General features: G+C 48.6%; 1 protein-coding gene across 1 annotated transcript in view; it reads right to left on the reverse strand.

Moving 5' to 3' along the window:
- Positions 1 to 3747: 3747 nt before the first annotated feature.
- Positions 3748 to 21574, reverse strand: part of PPP2R1A (protein phosphatase 2 scaffold subunit Aalpha) — a 38837-nt gene continuing 21010 nt past the window's right edge. The window contains exons 5-15 of the mRNA XM_003944212.3: positions 20154 to 20301; positions 19875 to 20030; positions 16377 to 16491; positions 16196 to 16266; positions 15584 to 15718; positions 11199 to 11372; positions 10820 to 10880; positions 9624 to 9778; positions 8553 to 8695; positions 4363 to 4454; positions 3748 to 4207 (exon numbers count right to left, since the gene is read on the reverse strand). Of these exons, the coding sequence (XP_003944261.1) occupies positions 4191 to 4207; positions 4363 to 4454; positions 8553 to 8695; positions 9624 to 9778; positions 10820 to 10880; positions 11199 to 11372; positions 15584 to 15718; positions 16196 to 16266; positions 16377 to 16491; positions 19875 to 20030; positions 20154 to 20301 (1267 nt within the window). The 3' untranslated portion in view covers positions 3748 to 4190. The remainder of the gene's footprint in view (positions 4208 to 4362; positions 4455 to 8552; positions 8696 to 9623; positions 9779 to 10819; positions 10881 to 11198; positions 11373 to 15583; positions 15719 to 16195; positions 16267 to 16376; positions 16492 to 19874; positions 20031 to 20153; positions 20302 to 21574) is intronic.

A 21574-nucleotide genomic window follows, 5' to 3' on the forward strand; every position in this document is an offset into this window, starting at 1 on the left:
CAAAAAGTGAGATTGGAGTTCTAGCCCCTCATTCTGATTTTGCAGCATCAGGGAAGGTCCATTCTCCCTACTGCTCTAGAATATGCACAGGGTAGAGAAACAATAGGGTGGGGGCTGAGGCTAAGCCCAAGCTAAGGGGTGAGTGGGGAGCAGATACCTGCTCCTCAGCTTATGTCAGGAAAGGCAAGTGCTCTTGGGGGCAGAGGGCAGTGATTCTCCATGAAGACTTGGGGTCTCAGTTTCCCTTCACTCTTCCAAAGTCTTGGAAGGACACAACTAGCCAACCCAAATTTCCAGTTCCACTTTGTGACATGTGAAGCTGCTAGTCTTTTACCCTTCCTGGAGGCTGACTGGGAAAAATCCAGCCCTATGGAGCCTGCAATCCCCCATCATCTCGCAGCTCTGTATGGTAAGACATCAAGGGAGCAGGGTAAGGAATACTGAATCAGGGCCTGGCACTGAATCTTCCCTGGATTTTCTCTTTTTGACAAGTTGCTAAATGAGGATGATTGATTGATTGAAGATAGTCTCACTCTGCCGCCCAGCCTGGAATAGAGTGGCACAATCTCAGCTAACTGCATCCTCTGCCTTCCTGGTTCAAGCAATCTTCTTTCCTCAGCCTCCCAAGTAGCTGAGATTACAGGCGCCCTCCACCACACACAGCTAATTTTTTCATATTTTTAGTAGAGATGGGATTTCACCGTATTGGTCAGGCTAGTCTCGAACTCCTGAGCTCAGGTGATCCACCCACCTTGGCCTCCCAAAATGGTGGGATTATAGGCGTGAGTCACTGTGCCCAGCCTTTTTTTTTTTTTTGAGACGGAGTTTCGCTCTTGTTACCCAGGCTGGAGTGCAATGGCACAATCTTGGCTCACCGCAACCTTCGCCTCCTGGGTTCAGGCAATTCTCCTGCCTCAGCCTCCTGAGTAGCTGGGATTACAGGCACGCACCACCATGCCCAGTTAATTTTTTGTATTTTTAGTAGAGACGGGGTTTCACCATGTTGACCAGGATGGTCTCAAATCTCTTGACCTTGTGATCCACCCGCCTTGGCCTCCGAAAGTGCTGGGATTACAGGCGTGAGCCACCGCGCCTAGCCTTTTATTTATTTATTTTTAAAATTTTTATTTTTTTGCAGAGATGAGGTCTAAGTTGCCCAGGCTGGTCTGGAACTCCTGGGCTCAGAGCTGATGTCACCAACTTGAGTAAATGAACCAGGTGCCATCCTTCCCTCCAGGCCTGATGACCATATGCAGGATCATGTCTATGCCCTGCAGTTTGCTCCTCAGGGCTGAGGCACCACCTTGTGATCCTCATCTGCCTGGGGAAGCCATGGTAATTCTCCAGCGACAACCACAGCTCAAGCACCACAGGCCGATTCTGCACCTTGAGTGGAAGGCACGGTGATTTCAGAGCTCTACTCTTGCCCCTGTGTGTTAGCAAGAGGCACCAAAAGATTCAGCAACCTCACCTGCATTTAGACACCTGGGTCAAAGCAGTGGAAATAAAACAGCCAAAGAAGTGCAGCCGTCACAAAAGGAGACAAAATTTGTGTGCGGGCTCCCGGGAACAGTGCTGTGGAAGGAACCGTTAGAGACAACCAGCGTAACTGCTGGGATTTAGGCCGAAAGAGGAAAAGCTAGGCCAGTGTAGTATGTCCCGGCTGCCCGCAGTCTTTCCACCCTGAGCCAGCTCCAGCATCAAAGGCTTCCAGGGGTAAACTTCAGCTCCTACACAGAGGGCCAGGTGTACGGGGCAAACAAGCCTGCAACCTGGGAGATGAGGAACTGCTCCTAACAATGGACTGAATAACAACACATTCAACACCTGATTGGATTCTCCCCACTTGAAGCTCACAGAAGCTGAGTGACCTCAGTCCCCTTCTCCTGAGAGCACTCCCTCAGTAAGACACTTGAACGAGTTTCCACTCAGGCTCTGCTTCTAGGGCACATAATCCAAGACACCAGGCAACTCCAGGTTAACTCAGGATTCTCTGCTGGGGTTCAGTACCTCAAGCTATCCTTCACTCTTGTCTGTCATACTCACTCCTGTGGTCTCTAAGTCACCTCATTACCCAGCCCATCCTGGGTATCCGGCACACCTCCACCTCCTGTAACGATCCCCGTCCCATCACTCACCCAATCCTGCAGCCTCAAGGCATCCCTGAGACTTGTCTATACACGCACACACAATGAGACGGAGCGCATCCTCAGCCCTAGACCCAGGCAGCATTAAACCTCACTCTCCAAGAGAGAAAAACTAGGTGAAGTGTTTAAGGCAGGACTTGTCAAACTTCAGTGTGCAGATGAACCTGGACATCCTGTGAAAATGAAGGCTCTGACAGCAGGTCTAGGCAGGGGCAAAGGGTCTGTACTTCTAACAAGCTGCTGGAAACCGAAGGCTGTTGGTCCACTGCACTCTTGCTGCAGCGCACCAGCAGTTATCCTGGGGAAGGCCAAGGTTTAATGTCAGACTCGGGTGTTTGGCTACACATGTGTTCTCATTTCTAGAGTAGTGGTTCTTAACTGGGAGACAGTTTATCACCCAGGGCAGCATAAATGGAAATGTCTAAGGATGCTTTTTGGTGTCCTTCAGCCTCATCCCCCAGGGAACAATAAGGTCTAACCAGAGTAGGGACGTGCTAATAGGAGGGCTGAGTTGGTAAAATCACCTTGTGACTCAAAGGCACATTTCTCTCCCACCATCTGTGCCAAGATGTGCTCAAACGTCATGTCCTCTGTGAAACCCTTCCACGCAGACACCACCAGTCCTACTCCAGGGTGCTCTGGGCCCTCCTCTGCATCTTAGAATTCAGGTCACCTTCAAGTGACGAAATCCCAAATAGGCACTTGACCAGTTTAACTCTCCCAGGTGACAATATTGGCATTGCTCTTCACAGCCTCAAGCAGCATCTTATCCTGACTTACTTGACCTTCACTCCTAAGATCATTTTCTGGCCCAACGTGGCACCTCCTTCTCCAGCCATCTGGTCCATGTTCCAGACTACAAGAAGGAGGGAAGGAGCTTTCCCCTTAAGAACACTTCCTAGAAGCTGCACATACCAGTTCTGTTCAGCATATTTTTGGCTTCAATTTCATCACAGTATCATAATTTCAGAAGGCACTAGGAAAATACCTTGAATCCATGTAGTCATGTGCTCAGCTAAAAATCAGAGCTTCTCTATTAAAAAGGGGAGAATAGATACTGAGAGACAACTCTTCTATCTTGCCATAGTTTGCTCTCCGGTACAGTCCTGATTACTGTGAGACCTGCTGGGGACAGGTCCAAGCTCAAGTCTTCTTCAAGAACACAGGAAATGGCCCACAGGGATTTCTTGCGCACTGTACGGCTAACTCTGACTACTTCTCATGTTGTGTACTGTCACACACCTTCTGGGATGCTAGTTCACTTAGTCCTCGCCACCCACCCTGCCATCTAGGTACTACTGTCACACATCTATTGACCGAAGGAGCCACAGTTTGGACCCAGGCAGCCTGGTTCCAAGGCACCTGCTCTTAACCCCCCAAATACTCGGCCAATATCTGTGAAACTGAACTGCACTACAGGACACCAGGCATAGCACCTCATGGACCCTCTACCCCACAGGCCAGTGGCACTCCTTGGGGAAGGGGGGTCCCCAGAGAATCCTTTTGGGACACAGGGGTATAATGCGTCCTGTAACAACATCTTCCCCAGAGAGAAGCTTAGATGGTGCCCCCTCCTCCATGCTGATGACTAAGGCCAGAGGACCGACTATTTCTAGACCTTTATTTCTCTGTGAAAAGGGGGAAAATAAAAGGAATAAAATAAAAATGGCACAGTTGACACAAAAACAAACCACTGAGGGGGAGGACGGGAGGTGGAGAAGTAGATGGGGGAGGGGTTCCCATTACAGCAGCAGGATTCAGTGACCCGGGATGCTCACATCTCTCCCCAGGGTGGGCGGAGCAGCCCCTTCCTCCCAGGGTCGCTGTCCTGTCGAACCCCGTGCTCCCTCAGCCCGCGGGGAGGTGGACAGTGAGACATCTTCCTAGGCTGGGGAGAGGAGAAACCGTGCTAGAGGAAGGGGCCTGGGGTCAGACCATGCACAGGGAGTGACAGCCAAAGCCCCCCAGTGTCTCCCCAAAGAGGGATCTGTGGGGGTGTTGGAGGGTAGACACCAGAGGCCAGTGTTTGCTCCTCTTCCAGCATCAGGCGAGTGACAGAACTGGGAAAACAGGAAGAGGCAAGAATCAGAACCATAGCCCTCTCTCTGGTCACAATGCCATAGTACCTCTCCTCCCAGAAGCTGCTGCCCACAGGCCTAGCACCTGTCCCTGAAGTCCACCCTCTTGCTAGGGCTCTGCCCTTCTTAGATCTTACCAGTCAGAGCCTCCTGGGCAAAGTATTTGACGTCCACGTCCTGGTCCTGGGTCAGCTTCTCTAGGATGGGCTTGACTTCACTCTGCAGGGTGCTGGAAAGCGAAAGGAGACAGGGAGAAAGAGGGTGAGCCAGGCTGGATCGGGGCAACAGGTGGGCAGGCGGCTCTTGAACAACAGGGTGTATACAGACATGGACACCCCGAATCCAAGGTGGTAGGAGTCTTAAGAATCCAGGACACACACAGGAATTAGAAGTCTCTGATCACTGCACAGGAGGGTAACCACAGTTAACAATAATATGCTGTGTATTTCAAAATAGCTATAAGAGAAGATTTTGAATATTGTCATCACAAAGCGGTAAACGTTTAAAGTGACATGCTAATTATCCTAATTTGATCACTGCACATTTGCACACATTACTGGAACACTACTATACTCCCATAAATATGTGTAATTATGTGTCAGTTAAAAGTAAGATCAGGCCGGGTGCAGTGCCTCACATCTGTAATCCCAGCACTTTGGGAGGCCGAGGCGGGTGGATCATCTGAGGTCTGGAGTTCAAGACCAGCCTGGCCAACATAGTGAAACCCCGTTTACTAAAAATACAAAATTAGCCAGGTGTGGTGGCACATGCCTGTGACCCCAGCTACACGGGAGGCTGAGGTGGAATTGCTGGAGCCACGGAGGTTGCGGTGAGCCAAGATCATGCCATTGCACACCAGCCTGGGCAACAAGAGCAAAACTCTGCTTCAAAAAAAAAAAAAAAAGTAAAATCAAGGCCGGTGTAGTGGCTCACGCCTGTAATCCTACCACTTTGGAGGCCAAGGTAGGCAGAATGCTTGAGGCCAGGAGTTCAAGACCAGCCTGGACAACATGGCAAAACCCCCGTCTCTACTGACAGTACAAAAATTAGTCAGGCATGGTGTGGCACATCTGTAATCCCAGCTACTTGAGAGGCTGAGGCACAAGAATTGCCTGAACCCAAGAGGCAGAGGTTGCAGTGAGCCAAGACTACACAACTGCACTCTAGCCTGGGCGACAGAGGGAGACTGTCTCAAATGAAAACCAAACAAACTGCAAGAAACCAACCAACTAACCAACCAGCCCATTACTATGACGCTCAGAAGTATGAAAAACAAGAACAGACTTCTCTGGGACCCCGAAGAGGGACATCAGAGCAGGCTGGGAAAGTAGAAGTGAATCAAAGAACCCCCACGTCTCTGAGGCCAAACAAATGGATATCCTTCATTGATTTCACACATATTCACTGAGACTTAGCATGTGTTAGGAGTGAATACAGAGCTAAATCACTCTTGATTTCTGTGGCACCCAGGCCAGGAGGAAGAGAGAAATCAAACTGGTATGTAAGAGGGGAGTGGCAAGTGGCCCCAAAGGGGAAGTTCCTGGTCCTCCTGGAACCCAGAGGAGGCATCCACTCTCATCTAGGGGGTCCAGGGAAATCCGCCTGCACTGAGAGTCAACTAAAATGGAGGAGGACTTTGTAAAGAAACTAAAGGTGAGGCTGTGTCCTGGAACAGATAGAGAGAAATCAAAAGTGCAGGCTTTGTGGGTCCCCCACTTTCAGTTGACAGACAGCTTCCTGTTCTCCCCAAAGAACCACTATCCTTCCTTCCATCATCTAGATTCCTTCATTCTGCCTGTTTCTGAACTTGACATAAAATGGTGTGTTCTTGGGTTTGGCTTCTCACTCAACATGGTATTTGTGAGAGTCATCTGTATTGCTGCTTAGAGCAGGCATTTGCTTCTCCACTGCTGAATAATTTTCCATTTTATGAGTAAACTAAAATTTATCTACTCTACTGCTGACAGACATGGAGGTTGTTTCCATTTTTATGGCTGCTGTGAATAAAGCTACCATGAACATTCTTCTGACAGAAATAAGCACTCATTTCTCCTGGATAGACACCCAGGAGCCGAAGAGCTGTTTCACAGTGTGTTTGTATAACTAGCTTCACCAAATCCCACTCAAGTTCCACTCCAGTTTTCTGAGTGATCAAACCCTAAATGTGCAGCCCCAGGTGCAATCGATGAGAGTTCCAGCTATTCTGTGTCTTCACCAACATTTGCACTGCTGAGTCTTTTTCCATTGCTGGCTGTTCTGGGAGGTGTGTAATGACATGTCACTGAGCTTTAATTTGCATTTTCCTGAAGGCTAATGATGTTGAACACCTTGTCATATGCTTACTGGCTATGTGGACATCCTTTTTCAAGTGCCTATACTAGTTTTTTTGCCCATCTCTTTCTTGGGATTTCCTTGTCCCACCTGATTTGTAGACAAGTATACTGGATGAGTCCTTTCTCAGAAACATATATTGCAGACATCTTTCTCCAGTCAGGGGCTTGCATTTTACTCTCAAAATCTTGTCTTTTGAGAAATAGTTCTACATTTTACAGAAGGCCAACTTATCCATCACTTCCTCTGGTTTGCTATTTAACAAATCTGTGTCTATGCTAAGTCATGAAGATATTTTCCTACATTTTCTTCTAGGTACTTTATTTTAAAAATCTTTCGCCGGGCGCGGTGGCTCAAGCCTGTCATCCCAGCACTTTGGGAGGCCGAGGCGGGTGGATCACAAGGTCGAGAGATCGAGACCATCCTGGTCAACATGGTGAAACCCCGTCTCTACTAAAAATACAAAAAATTAGCTGGGCATGGTGGCACGTGCCTGTAATCCCAGCTACTCAGGAGGCTGAGGCAGGAGAATTGCCTGAACCCAGGAGGCGGAGGTTGCAGTGAGCCGAGATCGCGCCATTGCACTCCAGCCTGGGTAACAAGAGCGAAACTCCGTCTCAAAAAAAAAAAAAAAAAAAAAATCTTTCTAGTTATGGTCTGTCATTTCTAATTAATTTGTTTATGCACTGAGATGAGACTTTATTCTAATTGATCCAGCTATGTTTTTAAAAAACATACATTTCTTCACTGAACTACAGAGGTGCCTGCTGTTATACACACATGGAACTGTTTCTGTGTCTTTGATTCCATTCTTTTTTTTTTTTTTTTTTTTTTTTTTTGAGGCGGAGTTTTCGCTCTTGTTACCCAGGCTGGAGTGCGATGGCGCGATCTCGGCTCACCGCAACCTCCGCCTCCTGGGTTCAGGCAATTCTCCTGCCTCAGCCTCCCGAGTAGCTGGGATTACAGGCACGTGCCACCATGCCCAGCAAATTTTTTTGTATTTTTAGTAGAGACGGGGTTTCACCATGTTGACCAGGATGGTCTCGATCTCTCGACCTCGTGATCCACCCGCCTCAGCCTCCCAAAGTGCTGGGATTACAGGCTTGAGCCACTGTGCCCGGCTTCTTTGATTCCATTCTATTGGACTATTTAAATATTCTTGTGTTCACATCTATTTTAATTACTGTGGTGTCGTTAAGTCTTGGTGTCTGGTAGTATAAATCATCCAACTTTGTTCATTAGAATTGTCAATCCTGCACTGAAGAACCTGTCGAGATTTAACGGGCTTATACGGAATCTAAAGACAAGTTCAGGGAACTATCTCATCCATGAATATTATGTAGGTTAGCTTTAATTTTTTTGAGACAGAGTCTCACTCTGTCGTCCAGGCTGGAGTGCAGTGGTGTGATCTCGGCTCACTGCAACCGCTGCCTCCTGGATTCAAGTGATTCTCTTGCTTTCAGGCTCCTAAACAGCAGGGATTACAGGTGTGTGTCACCACATTGGCTAATATTTTGTTATTTTTAATGGAGACGGGGTTTTGCCATGTTGGCCAGGCTCATCGTGAACTCCTGACCTCAAGTGATCTGTCTGCCTTGGCCAGGTCTGCTTTAATTTCTCACAGCAATATTCCACAGTTTCCACTAGAGGTGTTAAATACACATCTTTCACTAAATTTATTCCTGGCTATTTGATATTTTTGGTGCAATTATGAATTATATACATACTTACATATAAAATATTAGGTGATTTCATTTTCTAATAACTTGTTACTAGTATACAGGACTGCTATCCCATCACCCCCTCTTTCTACTTCATTCTGTGATGTTCATTCTACAGTTGAGAAAACAGACCTTGAAAAGGGATGGGAGCCAAGGTCTCAGCAACCAAGGAGTGGTGCCAGGCCTCTGATCCTGGGCTCTACCTTCCAAGGTCCAAGATAAAGGTGCCCAAAAACTAGCCCCTGCCAGTGTGTGTGGGAGCAACCAGACCTCACCTGTTGTCCAGGATGGGCCCTATCTTCTGCAGAGACTTGGCCACGTTGAAACGAACATTGGCAACCGGGTCCCCAGCCATACGCAGGACCGTGGGCAGCATATGCTTCGTGGTAATGTCCTGCCCACAGACCTCAGACAGCACCTGGGGGCCAGTGAGTGGCAGGGGTGAGTATGCAAAGGTCCTGGGTAACTCTCATTGCCCACTTCCTCTGACCAGGCCACTTTGGTGATCATGAAGCCCTACAGAGGCTGAGCAATACAGGAACTCAGCCCAGTGTCAGAGGAGTGGATCTCCCAACTCCACTAACACCATCCTAACACATCTTCATTCTGCAATGTCCCAGTTTCTCTGTCCTCAGGCTTCCCTTAATTATTCTGGAGATGAACCTTAATTACGAAGCCCTAGGATACCTCCTTAGAACAGACCTCCAGAGTGTGGTGTGGGAAGAAATGATCAGAACACTTAGCTGTATCCTTTAATTTCTAGCACTGTGTATAAGTAAAGTAGTACATGAGATAATTGTAACTGTAGGAAAAGCAAACAGGAGCACTTCCTATCTGTAGTACAACGGTTCTCAGCCCTGTGCATGCATAACCCGATTAATCTTCACATTCCTCAGGCTGTGAATACCACTATGAATCCTTTACAAAGCATCAAGTGGTTAGGTAACTATCCAAGGTCCACAGCTAATATATGGCAGTGCCAGAATTTAAAACCAGGTCTGATCTAGAATCTGTACACTCACCCACCACACCAGATAGAGACACATTTCTCAGGGAAGGAGACGGGTGCTCATAAAGCTTAAGACCACTGCTCCAACAGGTCAACTCTCCCAGGCCCTGCATTCCTCACCATCCACGCCCCCAATCCCAGAGGCCCTATATCCCTAACCCTCGGAGCCCCATCCCCTGGCCTGCAGTTCCCCCAAAGACTCATCTCTGAATAGAAGACCCCCTCCACGTCTCCATTCCGAAGCCAGGTGTCTCCCGTGGGGAGCCCTCTACTATCTTTCCTCTCCCAGGCACTCCATTTCCCTAGGGATGGACCAGCAGGCAGGTGGGGGGCTCACATTGATGCAGAAGAGCGTAGTCATGCGGTGTAGGTAATTGGGGTCTCCGGACATGGCCAAGACCTTGGGGATGATCGTGGCATGGGCCCACTCCTTCCCAAACTTTTCCACTAGCTTCTTCAGGTTGCTGGTGGCTGCCTCACGGATAGCATATACTGCAGAAGGGTGAGGGTGAGAGAGACAGGGATTTGGAGGTGAAGAACTGGCAGGATGTAGGTCACACTCACCACGGCTTACAAAGTAGCCCCTAGGTACCAGGCCACATGTGAGCCAAAGAGAGAAAAAAGGGCTTACTATGTGCTATATCTAGTAACTGTTTTTTTATATAGTAACATTTCAACCACTCCAAGAGGTAGGTTCCACTACTAGCCTCATTTTACAGATGTGCAAACTGAGGCTCCACCAAGTAATTTGCCTAAATTATGTGGTACTTAACTACTTCAAACAGGGCCCCAGAGATAAATTATTACCTTTTATTTTTTACCTCTTTTTTTTTTTTTTTTTTTTTTTTTTGAGACGGAGTTTCGCTCTTGTTACCCAGGCTGGAGTGCAATGGCGCGATCTCGGCTCACCGCAACCTCCACCTCCTGGGTTCAGGCAATTCTCCTGCCTCAGCCTCCTGAGTAGCTGGGATTACAGGCACGCGCCACCATGCCCAGCTAATTTTTTGTATTTTTAGTAGAGACGGGGTTTCGCCATGTTGATCAGGATGGTCTCGATCTCTTGACCTCGTGATCCACCCGCCTCGGCCTCCCAAAGTGCTGGGATGACAGGCTTGAGCCACCGTGCCCGGCCTTTTACCTCTTTTAGTAAAAACAATGAGCACTTTTCACAATGGCCCCGAGGGATCAGAATAAGAAGTTTCAAAGAATAAGCGTGAGGCTTATTCAAAGACGGCAAGTGACTTGCTTTACATGTGACGGTCACAAGGGCAGGATTCAAAACCACCGTCTGGCTGCTCAGTGGTCCTCTGGCTCTCCACTATACCAGGCAACCCTGGGTGATATTTTTGTCCTCCTCCCACTCAACACTTCTCTAGGACCCTAACAAGCAACGAGCTGGTCCATATGAGCATCCAGTGACACAGGGAGTGATTCTAGCCTCCTCCACTGCCCGCTGCAACCCCAGCCCCAACCAATCTATCCATCCTTTCTAGAGCTCCCATCTCCTCTTGCTGCTCCTATGGAGGTACTTACCATGATCCACAAGCCATGCCATGCACAAGGAGTTAAGTTTCTCATCAAAGAACTCCACTCCCTACAAGAGAAACCAAGGTAAGGGTTCCAGGGAGAGGAGACAGGTAGAGCTGCCAGCCACACCCCAGGGAACCTAAATTTACCCCAGAAAGACTGGACAGCTCTCAACTTCATCTGAGGTGCTCCTTTCCCTCCTCTCTCTTATTGAATCTAATTTACCTTTTAAGGCCCTATTTCCTGGGTCCCTTCCTTTGACTCCCCAGGCAGTTTTCACAGCCTCCACTAAGCCTGTAAAGCCCCCCGTTTCCCCATCACATCCCTGGATAAACTGCACTTCCCCTGAGGCAGCACTGCCTGGCTCCCAGGCCTCCTTACTCACCAGCTGTCCAGCCAGCAGGGGCATGTACTCAATGATGGCCAGCCGAACCCGCCACTTGGCATCCTCAGCCAGCTCCACAATGGCAGGGAGCAGAGACTGGGACAGCTGTCGGATGCCAATCACCTCGTTGACACAGTCCAGGTTGGAGATGATGTTCAGCCGTACCTCAGGGCACTGAGAAGAGGAAAGAAGGCTTCTGAGAGAATGCCATGCACACAGCAACCCAGGACAGGATGGAAAGCGCTCAGCTGCATCAACTTGGTGTAATGGACCTACACCTGCCCAAGCCCAGCTCCCAGTCCTGGGGACAAAATAAAGGCACACAAAAAGCAGCAGCATGGATCACTAAGGTAAGCAGATTTTTAAACCTTACAATAGTATCACAAGAAATGTTTATCCATTTTGAAAGGACTTACTACAGCACCCTGAAAAAAATAGGCAGACATGATTCTTCTAATCCTAACTCTGCTGCTTGTTAACAAGGATTCCTTTCTGGATATCAATCCACAACACGGGAGAGGGAAAGGAAGAAAACGATTTCCTTATTAAAACTATGCTAGTCTAAAAAAATGAGTGAGCACTGAAATCAATCAATAAACCAAGTAACAAGGCTGGCAGGCCTGGCCTGTTCAAACCCTGCACATTCCGAAGATAGGACTGGCCCTTGCCCAGCTCCTGTCCTGGGTGTGTGAGCCTCAAAGTGCTGAATGCACGAGAAGAGAAGGTTCAGAGAATACACCTTACCCATTTAAAAAGAATTCTTTTTGGTGCACCAAGAAAAAAGTAGCCTTTTTCATTTAGACAAGTTTATATATTCTGGTGAGAGTCAAAATGTGAAACACAAAGTTTATAAATCAAAATGGAAGTCCCAAACATAAGTCAGATTAATTCCTCACACTAAGAAAACCACGCTGGTTCTTTTCTTCTCTGTAAGAAGCTGCCCTGAGACAGGCTAGCTGCCAGCATGTGATTACCACGTAGTGCTTGCTGAAGGTGAAACTGGAGCAAAAAATGCTTCAATTCTAGGGTACTTGTAGCATGTATGGGCTTGCCTTCACACTGGGCTGAGCCTGGATCCTTCCCTGATGCCAGAGGCAAAATGCTCTTGAAAACTCTGGAGAGGTGTGAAATGACATAGCAGACAACTTGAGGGGCTCTCACCTGTCAACTTACGCTATTAAAGCATCAAAATAAATACAAATTGTATTTATAATATCTATAAAAAGATTATAAAAGAAAACATGTACATGTGAAGCATAACTCAGATATATTACTCAAGTCATAAAATTTGTCATGAACATTAATGATGATTTAAACTTATAGCAACTGATGTAAATAACTGATTAAAAATACTACGCTGGGCCGGGCGCGGTGGCTCAAGCCTGTAATCCCAGCACTTTGGGAGGCCGAGGCGGGTGGATCACAAGGTCGAGAGATCGAGACCATCCTGGTCAACATGGTGAAACCCCGTCTCTACTAAAAATACAAAAAATTAGCTGGGCATGGTGGCGCGTGCCTGTAATCCCAGCTACTCAGGATGCTGAGGCAGGAGAATTGCCTGAACTGAACCAAGGAGGCGGAGGTTGCGGTGAGCCGAGATCGCGCCATTACACTCCAGCCTGGGTAAAAAGAGCGAAACTCGGTCTCAAAAACTACGCTGTAGGCTGGGTGTGGTGGCTCATGTCTGTAATCCCAGCATTTTTGGCCAGGGACATGGCGGAGGTGGGCAGATCACCTGAGGTCAAGAGTTCAAGACCAGCCTGACCAACATGAAGAAATTCTGTCTCTAATAAAAATACAAAATTAGCCAGGCATGGTGGCGCATATCTGTAATCCCAGCTACTGAGGAGGCTGAGGAAGGAGAATCAATTGCACCCGAGAGACGGGGGTTGTGGCAAGCCAAGATCATGCCATTGCACTCCAGTCTGGGCAATAAGAACAAACTCCGTCTCAAAAAAAAAAAAAACCCAAACAACCCACACTGTTAATCACCCATTAATAGCGAACAACCCAGAACAAAAAAAATATATTTAGAAAAGCACATTCGGCCGGGCGCGGTGGCTCAAGCCTGTAATCCCAGCACTTTGGGAGGCGGAGGCGGGTGGATCACGAGGTCGAGAGATTGAGACCATCCTGGTCAACATGGTGAAACCCCGTCTCTACTAAAAATACAAAAAATCAGCTGGGCATGGTGGCGCGTGCCTGTAATCCCAGCTACTCAGGAGGCTGAGGCAGGAGAATTGCCTGAACCCAGGAGGCGGAGGTTGCGGTGAGCCGAGATCGCGCCATTGCACTCCAGCCTGGGTAACAAGAGCGAAACTCCGTCTCAAAAAAAAAAAAAAAAAAAAAAAGAACAGCACATTCTTTTCATTTTTCTTCTTTTTTTTTTTTTTTAAGATGGGGTTTCACCATGTTGGTCAAGCTGGTCTTGAACTCCCGACCTCAGGTGATCCGCTCCAGGCTTGTCTTGAACTCCTGACCTCAGGTGATCTGCCTGCTTTGGCCTCCAAAGTGTGTGAATTACAGGCGTGAGCCCCCAGTCTCCAGCCGCACATTCTTTTCAATGTATCAAAAATTGACTGTAATTCTGGGGCTAAGAGATTATTCCACTGTAATGGAATAACATAACTTTTTGGGGCATGGGGGACTGAAATGTGATGCAATACTTTCTGTTACAGTATTTCCTCCAACTTCCTAGCACACTGCGAGTGCGCCTGTGTACAGAAAACAAAGAAGGGGATGGGCAAGAGACACGGATTGAGGCCTTTGGGAACAAAGACGTCATATACCAGCAAACGATTGCACCATCTGCCAGTTTTTCACTACCAAGGCAAAAACCACCATGTGGTCCCTCTGCCTCCTGGACAATCCTGAATCCTTCCCTATAACTGCAGCCTTATCTCTGCATAGCCCTCAGTCTAGCTTCAGTCTTCCAGACTCCCACAGCAGCCTCTGGTTTGGTCTTCCTACATTTCTGCTGGCCACTCCACTTTAATTTTTCCTTCATATAAGCTTCAGGGTGCCTTCTAACACTAACTGTATGCTGGCTCCTGCACTTGCCCACAGTCAAGTCCAAATTCCTTCCCCAGCGGTCACCCCAATGATCTCTCCAGTCGTTACCCAGCACCTCCCCTCATCCTCTGTAATCCAGGTAACCTGAACTGCTAGATGTGATCATGTGACCCCGCCTGGCCAATGGGTGTATGGGGTACAAGCACACAGGAGGAATCTTGTCCTTCAGAGAACTGGGCCTGCTGTTGTCTTTGCCTGACCCCTCCATGCTGGCTAAGATGCTAAAAACTGGGGCAGTTGCCTGAGACTCAGAGACAGTTGAGGTCAGCAGGGCTAACCCACCAGTGTAGGCCCACCTACCTAGACTGTTATGAGAGAGAAAAAAAAAACCCTCCATCTAATTTAAGCCAGAATGTATTCTGGGGTCTCCATTACAGCACCTTAGCCTAAACGCTAAAAAACATGAACTCGTCTATAACAGCACCTGTAACACCTTAAGAGCATCATAGGATTGCCTGATGTCTCCACTGCCAGTTTCTGAAGGCTTTTGAGAATCAAAAACTGTCTCATTTTAGGCTGGGCATGGCAGTTCACACTTGTAATCCCAGGCCTTTGGAAGCCAAGGAAGGAGAATTGCTTGAAAACAAGAAAGCAAGACCAACCTGGGCAAGACAGCAAGACCCCTGTCTCTACAGAAAAATTTTAAAAGATTATCTAAGCATGGTGGCTCTTGCCTGTAGGTAGTCCGAGCTACTTGGGAGGCTAAGATGGGAGGATCACTTGAGCCTGGAAAGTGAAGGCTGCAGTGGACCACGACCACAGTGTGGACAACAGAGGAAGACCCTATCTCAAAACATAATTTTTTTTTCTTTTTAAGAGATAAGAGTCTTGCTCTGACATCCAGGCTGGAGTGCAGTGGTACAAAACTGGCTCACTGCAACCTCTGCCTCCTGAGTTCAAGTGATTCTCCTGCCTCAGCCTCCCAAGTAGCTGAGATTACAGGCACCCATCACCACACCTAGCTAATTTTTGCATTTTTAGTAGAGACAGGATTTCAACATGTTGGCCAGGCTGGTCTTGAACTCCTGACCTCAGGTGATCTACCACCTTGGCCTCCCATAGTGCTGGGATTACAGGCATAAGTGACCATGCCCGGCCATAAATAAAATTTTTTAAAAAAATTTCGATTTTTTCATATCCTTAATGCCCAGTAAAGGACTCATGCAGAGTGCCTGGACGAATGTATGCATGAACACACAGCTATGCCCACAAACATGCAACTCAGCAAAGATCTGGATGTCTGTCCAGCCCCAGGGCAAGGCTCTTCACCTGTCCCCTCCACAAACCCAGAGCTGAGATCCTGGCACCCTTACCTCATCCTTCAGCTGAGCCAGGAAGAGGGGCAAGAGGTGCTCGATGGTGTTGTCTTTGCCCAGGATGGGAGAGAGGCCCATGATGACAGAGGCCAGGGCTGACTTGACATGTTGGTTGGCGTCGGACACCAGCTCCTGGGAGAGAGAAGGGGTAGGCACAGGGTCAGGGCAACCCCTGCAGCAACAAGTGGCCAAGCGACAACCTAAGAGACAATAACCTACTCCTTGATGCCAACTCCTAAGAGACAATAACCTGCTTCTGCCCCTCTCATTCACGGAGCAGGGGATGGCTTAGGGTACAGGGAAATCACTGTTCCTTATGTGTATTACCTGCTTAAGAGTTCAGTGACCCCTACTCTCAGCAGCCCCCACTCCAACACCAAACCCCTGTGAATGAGAGGACTCAGTGACCTCTGAGGTTCTAGAAAGTACTCCCAACTCTAAGGCTGGCCCCACGCTGCAGTCAGGACCCCTAACTGCTTAAAATCCAAGAGCTGCCTGGTCCCAGAGGGCTGGGAACCTGATCTGCAGCTGACTATCCCCAAAGCCTTGTCTCCAGCCCCTTTTTTGGGAGGCTTGATCCCCATGGTTCCTCCCATTAAACTCTGTTACCTTGATGCAGGGCAAGATCTGGGACATGATCACATTCTCCCGACAGTCAGCTGAGAGGTTTTCACAGAACTCTGTGGGCAGGGAGAGGGAGGCAAAGGGAAGTGAGACCCGACGTTCTAGCTCCACCTCCAGCCCCCTGGACACCCACCCGACTTGCTGTGCTCCGGCCGCCATCACCAACCTTTGACCTTGTGGGAGGCTGCGGCCCTCACCTCGGCCTCACAGTCCTTCATCAGGTTCTGGAAGGCAGGGACCAGGTCTGTCTTGGTGATCTCAGGCCCCACTGCTTTCTGGAGCTGCAGACAGGAAGGAGGAGGTGGAGAGTGAGAAAGCCTGGCAGGTACTCGGGGCTAAGGAAGGCAAAATCAAACTGAGGGCACCAGAATTAGGGGCCAGAGTGTGGGCCTTGGAAGCACTGCTAACATCTAATCCGAGCGCCAAGTCCAGCCTCAGGGCAAGGCTCTTCACCTCGCTCAGCCTTTTTCTTCAGAAGAAAAATGAGGCCAGGCGCAGTGGCTCAAGCCTGTAATCCCAGCACTTTGGGAGGCCGAGGCGGGTGGATCACAAGGTCAAGAGATCGAGACCATCTTGGTCAACATGGTGAAACCCCGTCTCTACTAAAAATACAAAAAAAATAGCTGGGCACGGTGGTGCGTGCCTGTAATCCCAGCTATTCAGGAGGCTGAGGCAGGAGAATTGCCTGAACCCAGGAGGCGGAGGTTGCGGTGAGCCGAGATCGCGCCATTGCACTCCAGCCTGGGTAACAAGAGCGAAACTCCGTCTCAAAAAAAAAAAAAAAAAAAAAAAAGAAAAATGAGGACTGCAAGGGCACCTACATCATAGTATCAGCATTAAAAATAACGGATTTCGGCCGGGCGCGGTGGCTCAAGCCTGTAATCCCAGCACTTTGGGAGGCCGAGGCGGGTGGATCACGAAGTCAAGAGATCAAGACCATCCTGGTCAACATGGTGAAACCCCGTCTCTCCTAAAAATACAAAAATTAGCTGGGCGTGGTGGCGCGTGCCTGTAATCCCAGCTACTCAGGAGGCTGAGGCAGGAGAATTGCCTGACCCCAGGAGGCGGAGGTTGCGGTGAGCCAAGATGGCGCCATTGCACTCCAGCCTGGGTAACAAGAGCGAAACTCCGTCTCAAAAAAATAAATAAGTAAATAAAAATACCAGATTTCCATATTGTTCAGGCTACTGGGGTTGGGTTTTCTGTTACCTAATCCAAAAACATTCTAAGGATATAGTGACCGTAACTTTTTGATTTATATATGGCTGTATTTCTTAAAGATCTGTTACCAGAAACAGGTATTACTTTTTTAATGAAAATAAAACAATAGGCCAAGTGTGGTGGCTCACCCCTATAATCCCAGCACTTTGGGAAGCAGAGGTGGGCAGATTACTTGGGTCCAGGAGATCAAGACCAGCCCAGGCACACAGTGAAACCCTGACTCTATTTTTGAAAAATACAAAAATTAGCCGGGCGTGGGGGTGGGCACCTGTAGTCCTAGCTATTCAGGAGGCTGAGGTGGGAGGATCACCTGAGCCCAGCAGGTCAAGGCTGCAGTGAGCTGTGATTGTTGCACTGCACTCCAGCCTGGGTGACAGTGTGAGACTCTGTCTCAAAATAAAAATAAAACAATAAAGATTGATGAGGAAGAAGGCATCCCCATCTTCTTTATAGGGCTGGGCATGGTGGCTTACACCTGTAATCCCAGCACTTTGGGAGGCCGAGGTGGGAGGATCACTTGAGACCAGGAATTTGAGATCATCAGCCTGACCAACATGGTGAAACCCCATCTCTACTAAAAATACAAAAATTAGCTGGTGTGGTGACACACACCTGTAATTCCAGCTACTCAGGAGGCTGAGGCTCAAGAATCACTTGGGTCTGGGAGGTGGAGTCTGCAGTAAACTGAGATTGTGTCACTATACACCAGCCTGGGTGAAAGATTGAGACTCTATCTTTAAAAAAAAAAAAAAAAAAAATGGAGGCACGCTTGGCCCTGCCTTTTCCTGGCACCAGACATGGCAAGGTACATGGCTGTTGCTGCAAAGCTGCTTTCTGAAGACCTGGTAGGAAGCAGGACAGTTCATTACTAAAAAGGGAATGAACAAGTAAAAACCTTGAAGGGCCTCATGTTACCTGGGACAAATATTACCTTTTATTCATCTTGCAAAATATTTACTGAATGTCTACTGTGTGCCAAGAACTGGTTTAACCGCCTAAAATTTCTGTCCTCATGGAATTTGTATTCTAACACAAATTATAATACAAATTAGGATAGATATCTGGCCTTCAATACAAAATCCTAAGGATGGGAAGAACCTTCCCATCCTGGTATGCTATTCTGAGGCTCTGAGTCCTTCTGGCAAATGCCAGTGGGAACCAGCATAATAACAGGCAAAGGGTACCCCAGGGTAGAGTGGCACTCAAGGCCTCTCTGATCCCACTCTGCCCTCTCTCCTGCATTCTCTCAGGCTGGGCCATCAAGATCAGGCCTCAATTCTTGACCTCCAGTGCCCAGCAAATAGCTGGTGCTTAGCAAACCCATTTGTGGGATGTGGCAATCTGGATCACTGTAAAAGGAGCACTGTCCTGGGAGTCACAGACCTAGAGCCTAGAGTCTCGTCCCCCTTTCTGCCTGGCTGGTAGTGTCACTCTGACCAGTTAATTAAACTTTCCGGGGTCGGGAATGGTGGCTCACACCTGTAATCCCAGCACTTTGGGAGATCGAGGTGGGCAGATCACTTGAGGTCAGGAGTTTAAACCAGCCTGGCTAACATGGTGAAACCCCATCTCTACTAAAAACACAAAATCAGCCAGGCGTGGTGGCTCATCCCTGTAATCCCAGCACTTTCGGAGGCCGAGGTGGGCAGATCACGAGGTCAAGAGATTGAGACCATCCTGGCCATGATGAAACCCTGTCTCTACTAAAAAATACAAAAATTAGCCGGGTGTGGTGGCATGCGCCTGTAGTCCCAGCTGCTCGGGAGGCTGAGGCGGAAGAATCGCTTGAACCCAGGAGGCAGAGGTTGCAGTGAGTGGAGATTGCACCACTGCACTCCAGCCCGGTGACAGAGCAAGACTCCATCTCAAAAAAACAAAAACAAAAACAAAAACAAAAAATTTAGCCGGGTGTCATGGTGGGCACCTGTAATCCCAGTCCCTCAGGAGACTGAGACAGGAGAGTTGCTTGAACCTGGGAAGGGAGAAGTTGCAGTGAGCCAAGATTGCACCACCACACTCCGGCCTGAAAAACGGCACTTTAACCTGGGCGACAGAATGAGACATGTCTCAAAAAAAAAAAAACCAAAAAAAAAACCACCCAATTTTTTGGGCTTTGTCTCTCCCTTTGTGAAAGGAGAGTTTGATTATGTCAAGAACACCACACACGTGCGACCCCTCTCTGCTCCTGTGGCACTTTCCTCCACAAAGTCTTAACTTAGCCTCAATCCTTCTTAAGGCAGTACTCCCAGTTGCCACACCAATCAACCTGGATTGGCACGTGAAATGAGATGCAATTAGATGATCATAGAGATCTTATTGCTCAAACGCCCAATGATTCTGTCGGTCCAATGGAAAACCTCAGCTCCTATATGCTTCCCTTCTGAGGGTATCAGTGTCTTCACTGACAATGTCAGTGGGACAATGTCAAAAGTCAATCACATACCTCTGTGAACTTGTCGGCCACCATGTAGCGGACGCGCCAGGACTTGTCCTCGGCGGCCTGGCGCAGAGTGGGCATCACCAGGGCCTCCAGATCTTCCTGGGGCAGGAGTTGGGCGATGTTCACGCACGCCTCCACTGCCAGCAGCCGCACCGAGTCCTGGGGACAGGAGAGGAGCAGGGGGAGGGCAGCAGAGGCCTTGCTGAGCTCTGGGATTCTCTTTCAGGGGCAGGGTCCATCAGAAGGATGGGAGAGCAAAGACAGCCATGGAGCAAAACCCACCTGCTCGTCAGAGGCCAGGTTGGAGAACATGGGGATGATCTCACTCTTGACGTTGTCCAGCTCCAGCACCTTGGCAAACTCCCCCAGCTTGGAGGCTGCGGCCCGCCGCACCATGGGGGTGTCATCTGAGCACAGGTTCCGGAAGTACCTGGGATTTGGGGATGGGGATCCTGAGGCAGCAGACAGCATGCCAGAGGAGAGCAAGCACAGACTCTGCAGGGGTGTGGGTCCAGGCTTTAGCTGAATAACCTTGGGCAAGTGATGACCCCCTCTCTGTCTTCCCAGCCCCATGAAATGAAGCTGACAGTAATGCTACCTACCCCACAGGTCCTCATGAGGTTTAAATGCGATAACAAGTGTGAGATGCTTTGCAAACTGCACGTAATAAGTTTAGTCAATGGTAAGTGTTGACGATTACATAATCACGACCATAAAAATTGCTTAACCAGCCGGGCGCGGTGGCTCAAGCCTGTCATCCCAGCACTTTGGGAGGCCGAGGTGGGTGGATCACGAGGTCAAGAGATCGAGACCATCCTGGTCAACATGGTGAAACCCCGTCTTTACTAAAAATACAAAAAAAAAAAATTAGCTGGGTATGGTGGCGCGTGCCTGTAGTCCCAGCTACTCAGGAGGCTGAGGCAGGAGAATTGCCTGAATCCAGGAGGCGGAGGTTGCGGTGAGCCGAGATCGTGCCATTGCACTCCAGCCTGGGTAACAAGAGCGAAACTCGGTCTCAAAAAAAAAAAAAAAAAAAAATTGCTTAACCAACAGGCTAGGAACGGTGGCTCATACCTGTAATCTAAACACTTTGGGAGACTGAGGCAGGAGGATTGCTTGAGCCCAGGAGTTGAAGAGCAGCCTGAGCAACACAGTGAGACCCCATCTCTACCAAAAATAAAAAATGAGCCCAGCGTGATAGTGCACACCTGTGGTCCCAGCTACATGAGAGGCTCAGGCAGGAGGAATGCTGGAGCCCAGGAGGCTGAAGCTGTAGTGAGCTATGACTACAACACTGCACTTTAGCCTGGATGACCGGGAGAGATCCTTATCTCAAAAAGCAAAACAAAAAAATTGCTTAACTAAGAGGCTGCTGTAGAGCCACAGAAAAGCTTTATTTCTCAGCAGCAACTGCTACGGTCAGAAATGGTGGGAGCCAGTGTAAGTATCTAAGCATGTGTACAGCTGTAAACCACAGTTCTGCAACGAGTCATGGCTCAGGCCTGGACATGATGGTCAACTGTTTGGAAAGTAGAGGAGCAGGAGGCTGAAAACTGAGGTGGTTTATCTGCCAAAGGCAATGGACCTGGACAGGCTGGAGACACCATCAGATGTGATTTGCTGAGTTTATTTCAGATTTTGCACTAAGCACTTTATATGTGATAATTCTTTTAAATCCTCACATTAAACAGTGTGAAGGAGGA

This window comes from Saimiri boliviensis, chromosome 14 (genome assembly GCF_048565385.1).
Source record: "Saimiri boliviensis isolate mSaiBol1 chromosome 14, mSaiBol1.pri, whole genome shotgun sequence".
Lineage (NCBI taxonomy): Eukaryota > Metazoa > Chordata > Mammalia > Primates > Cebidae > Saimiri > Saimiri boliviensis.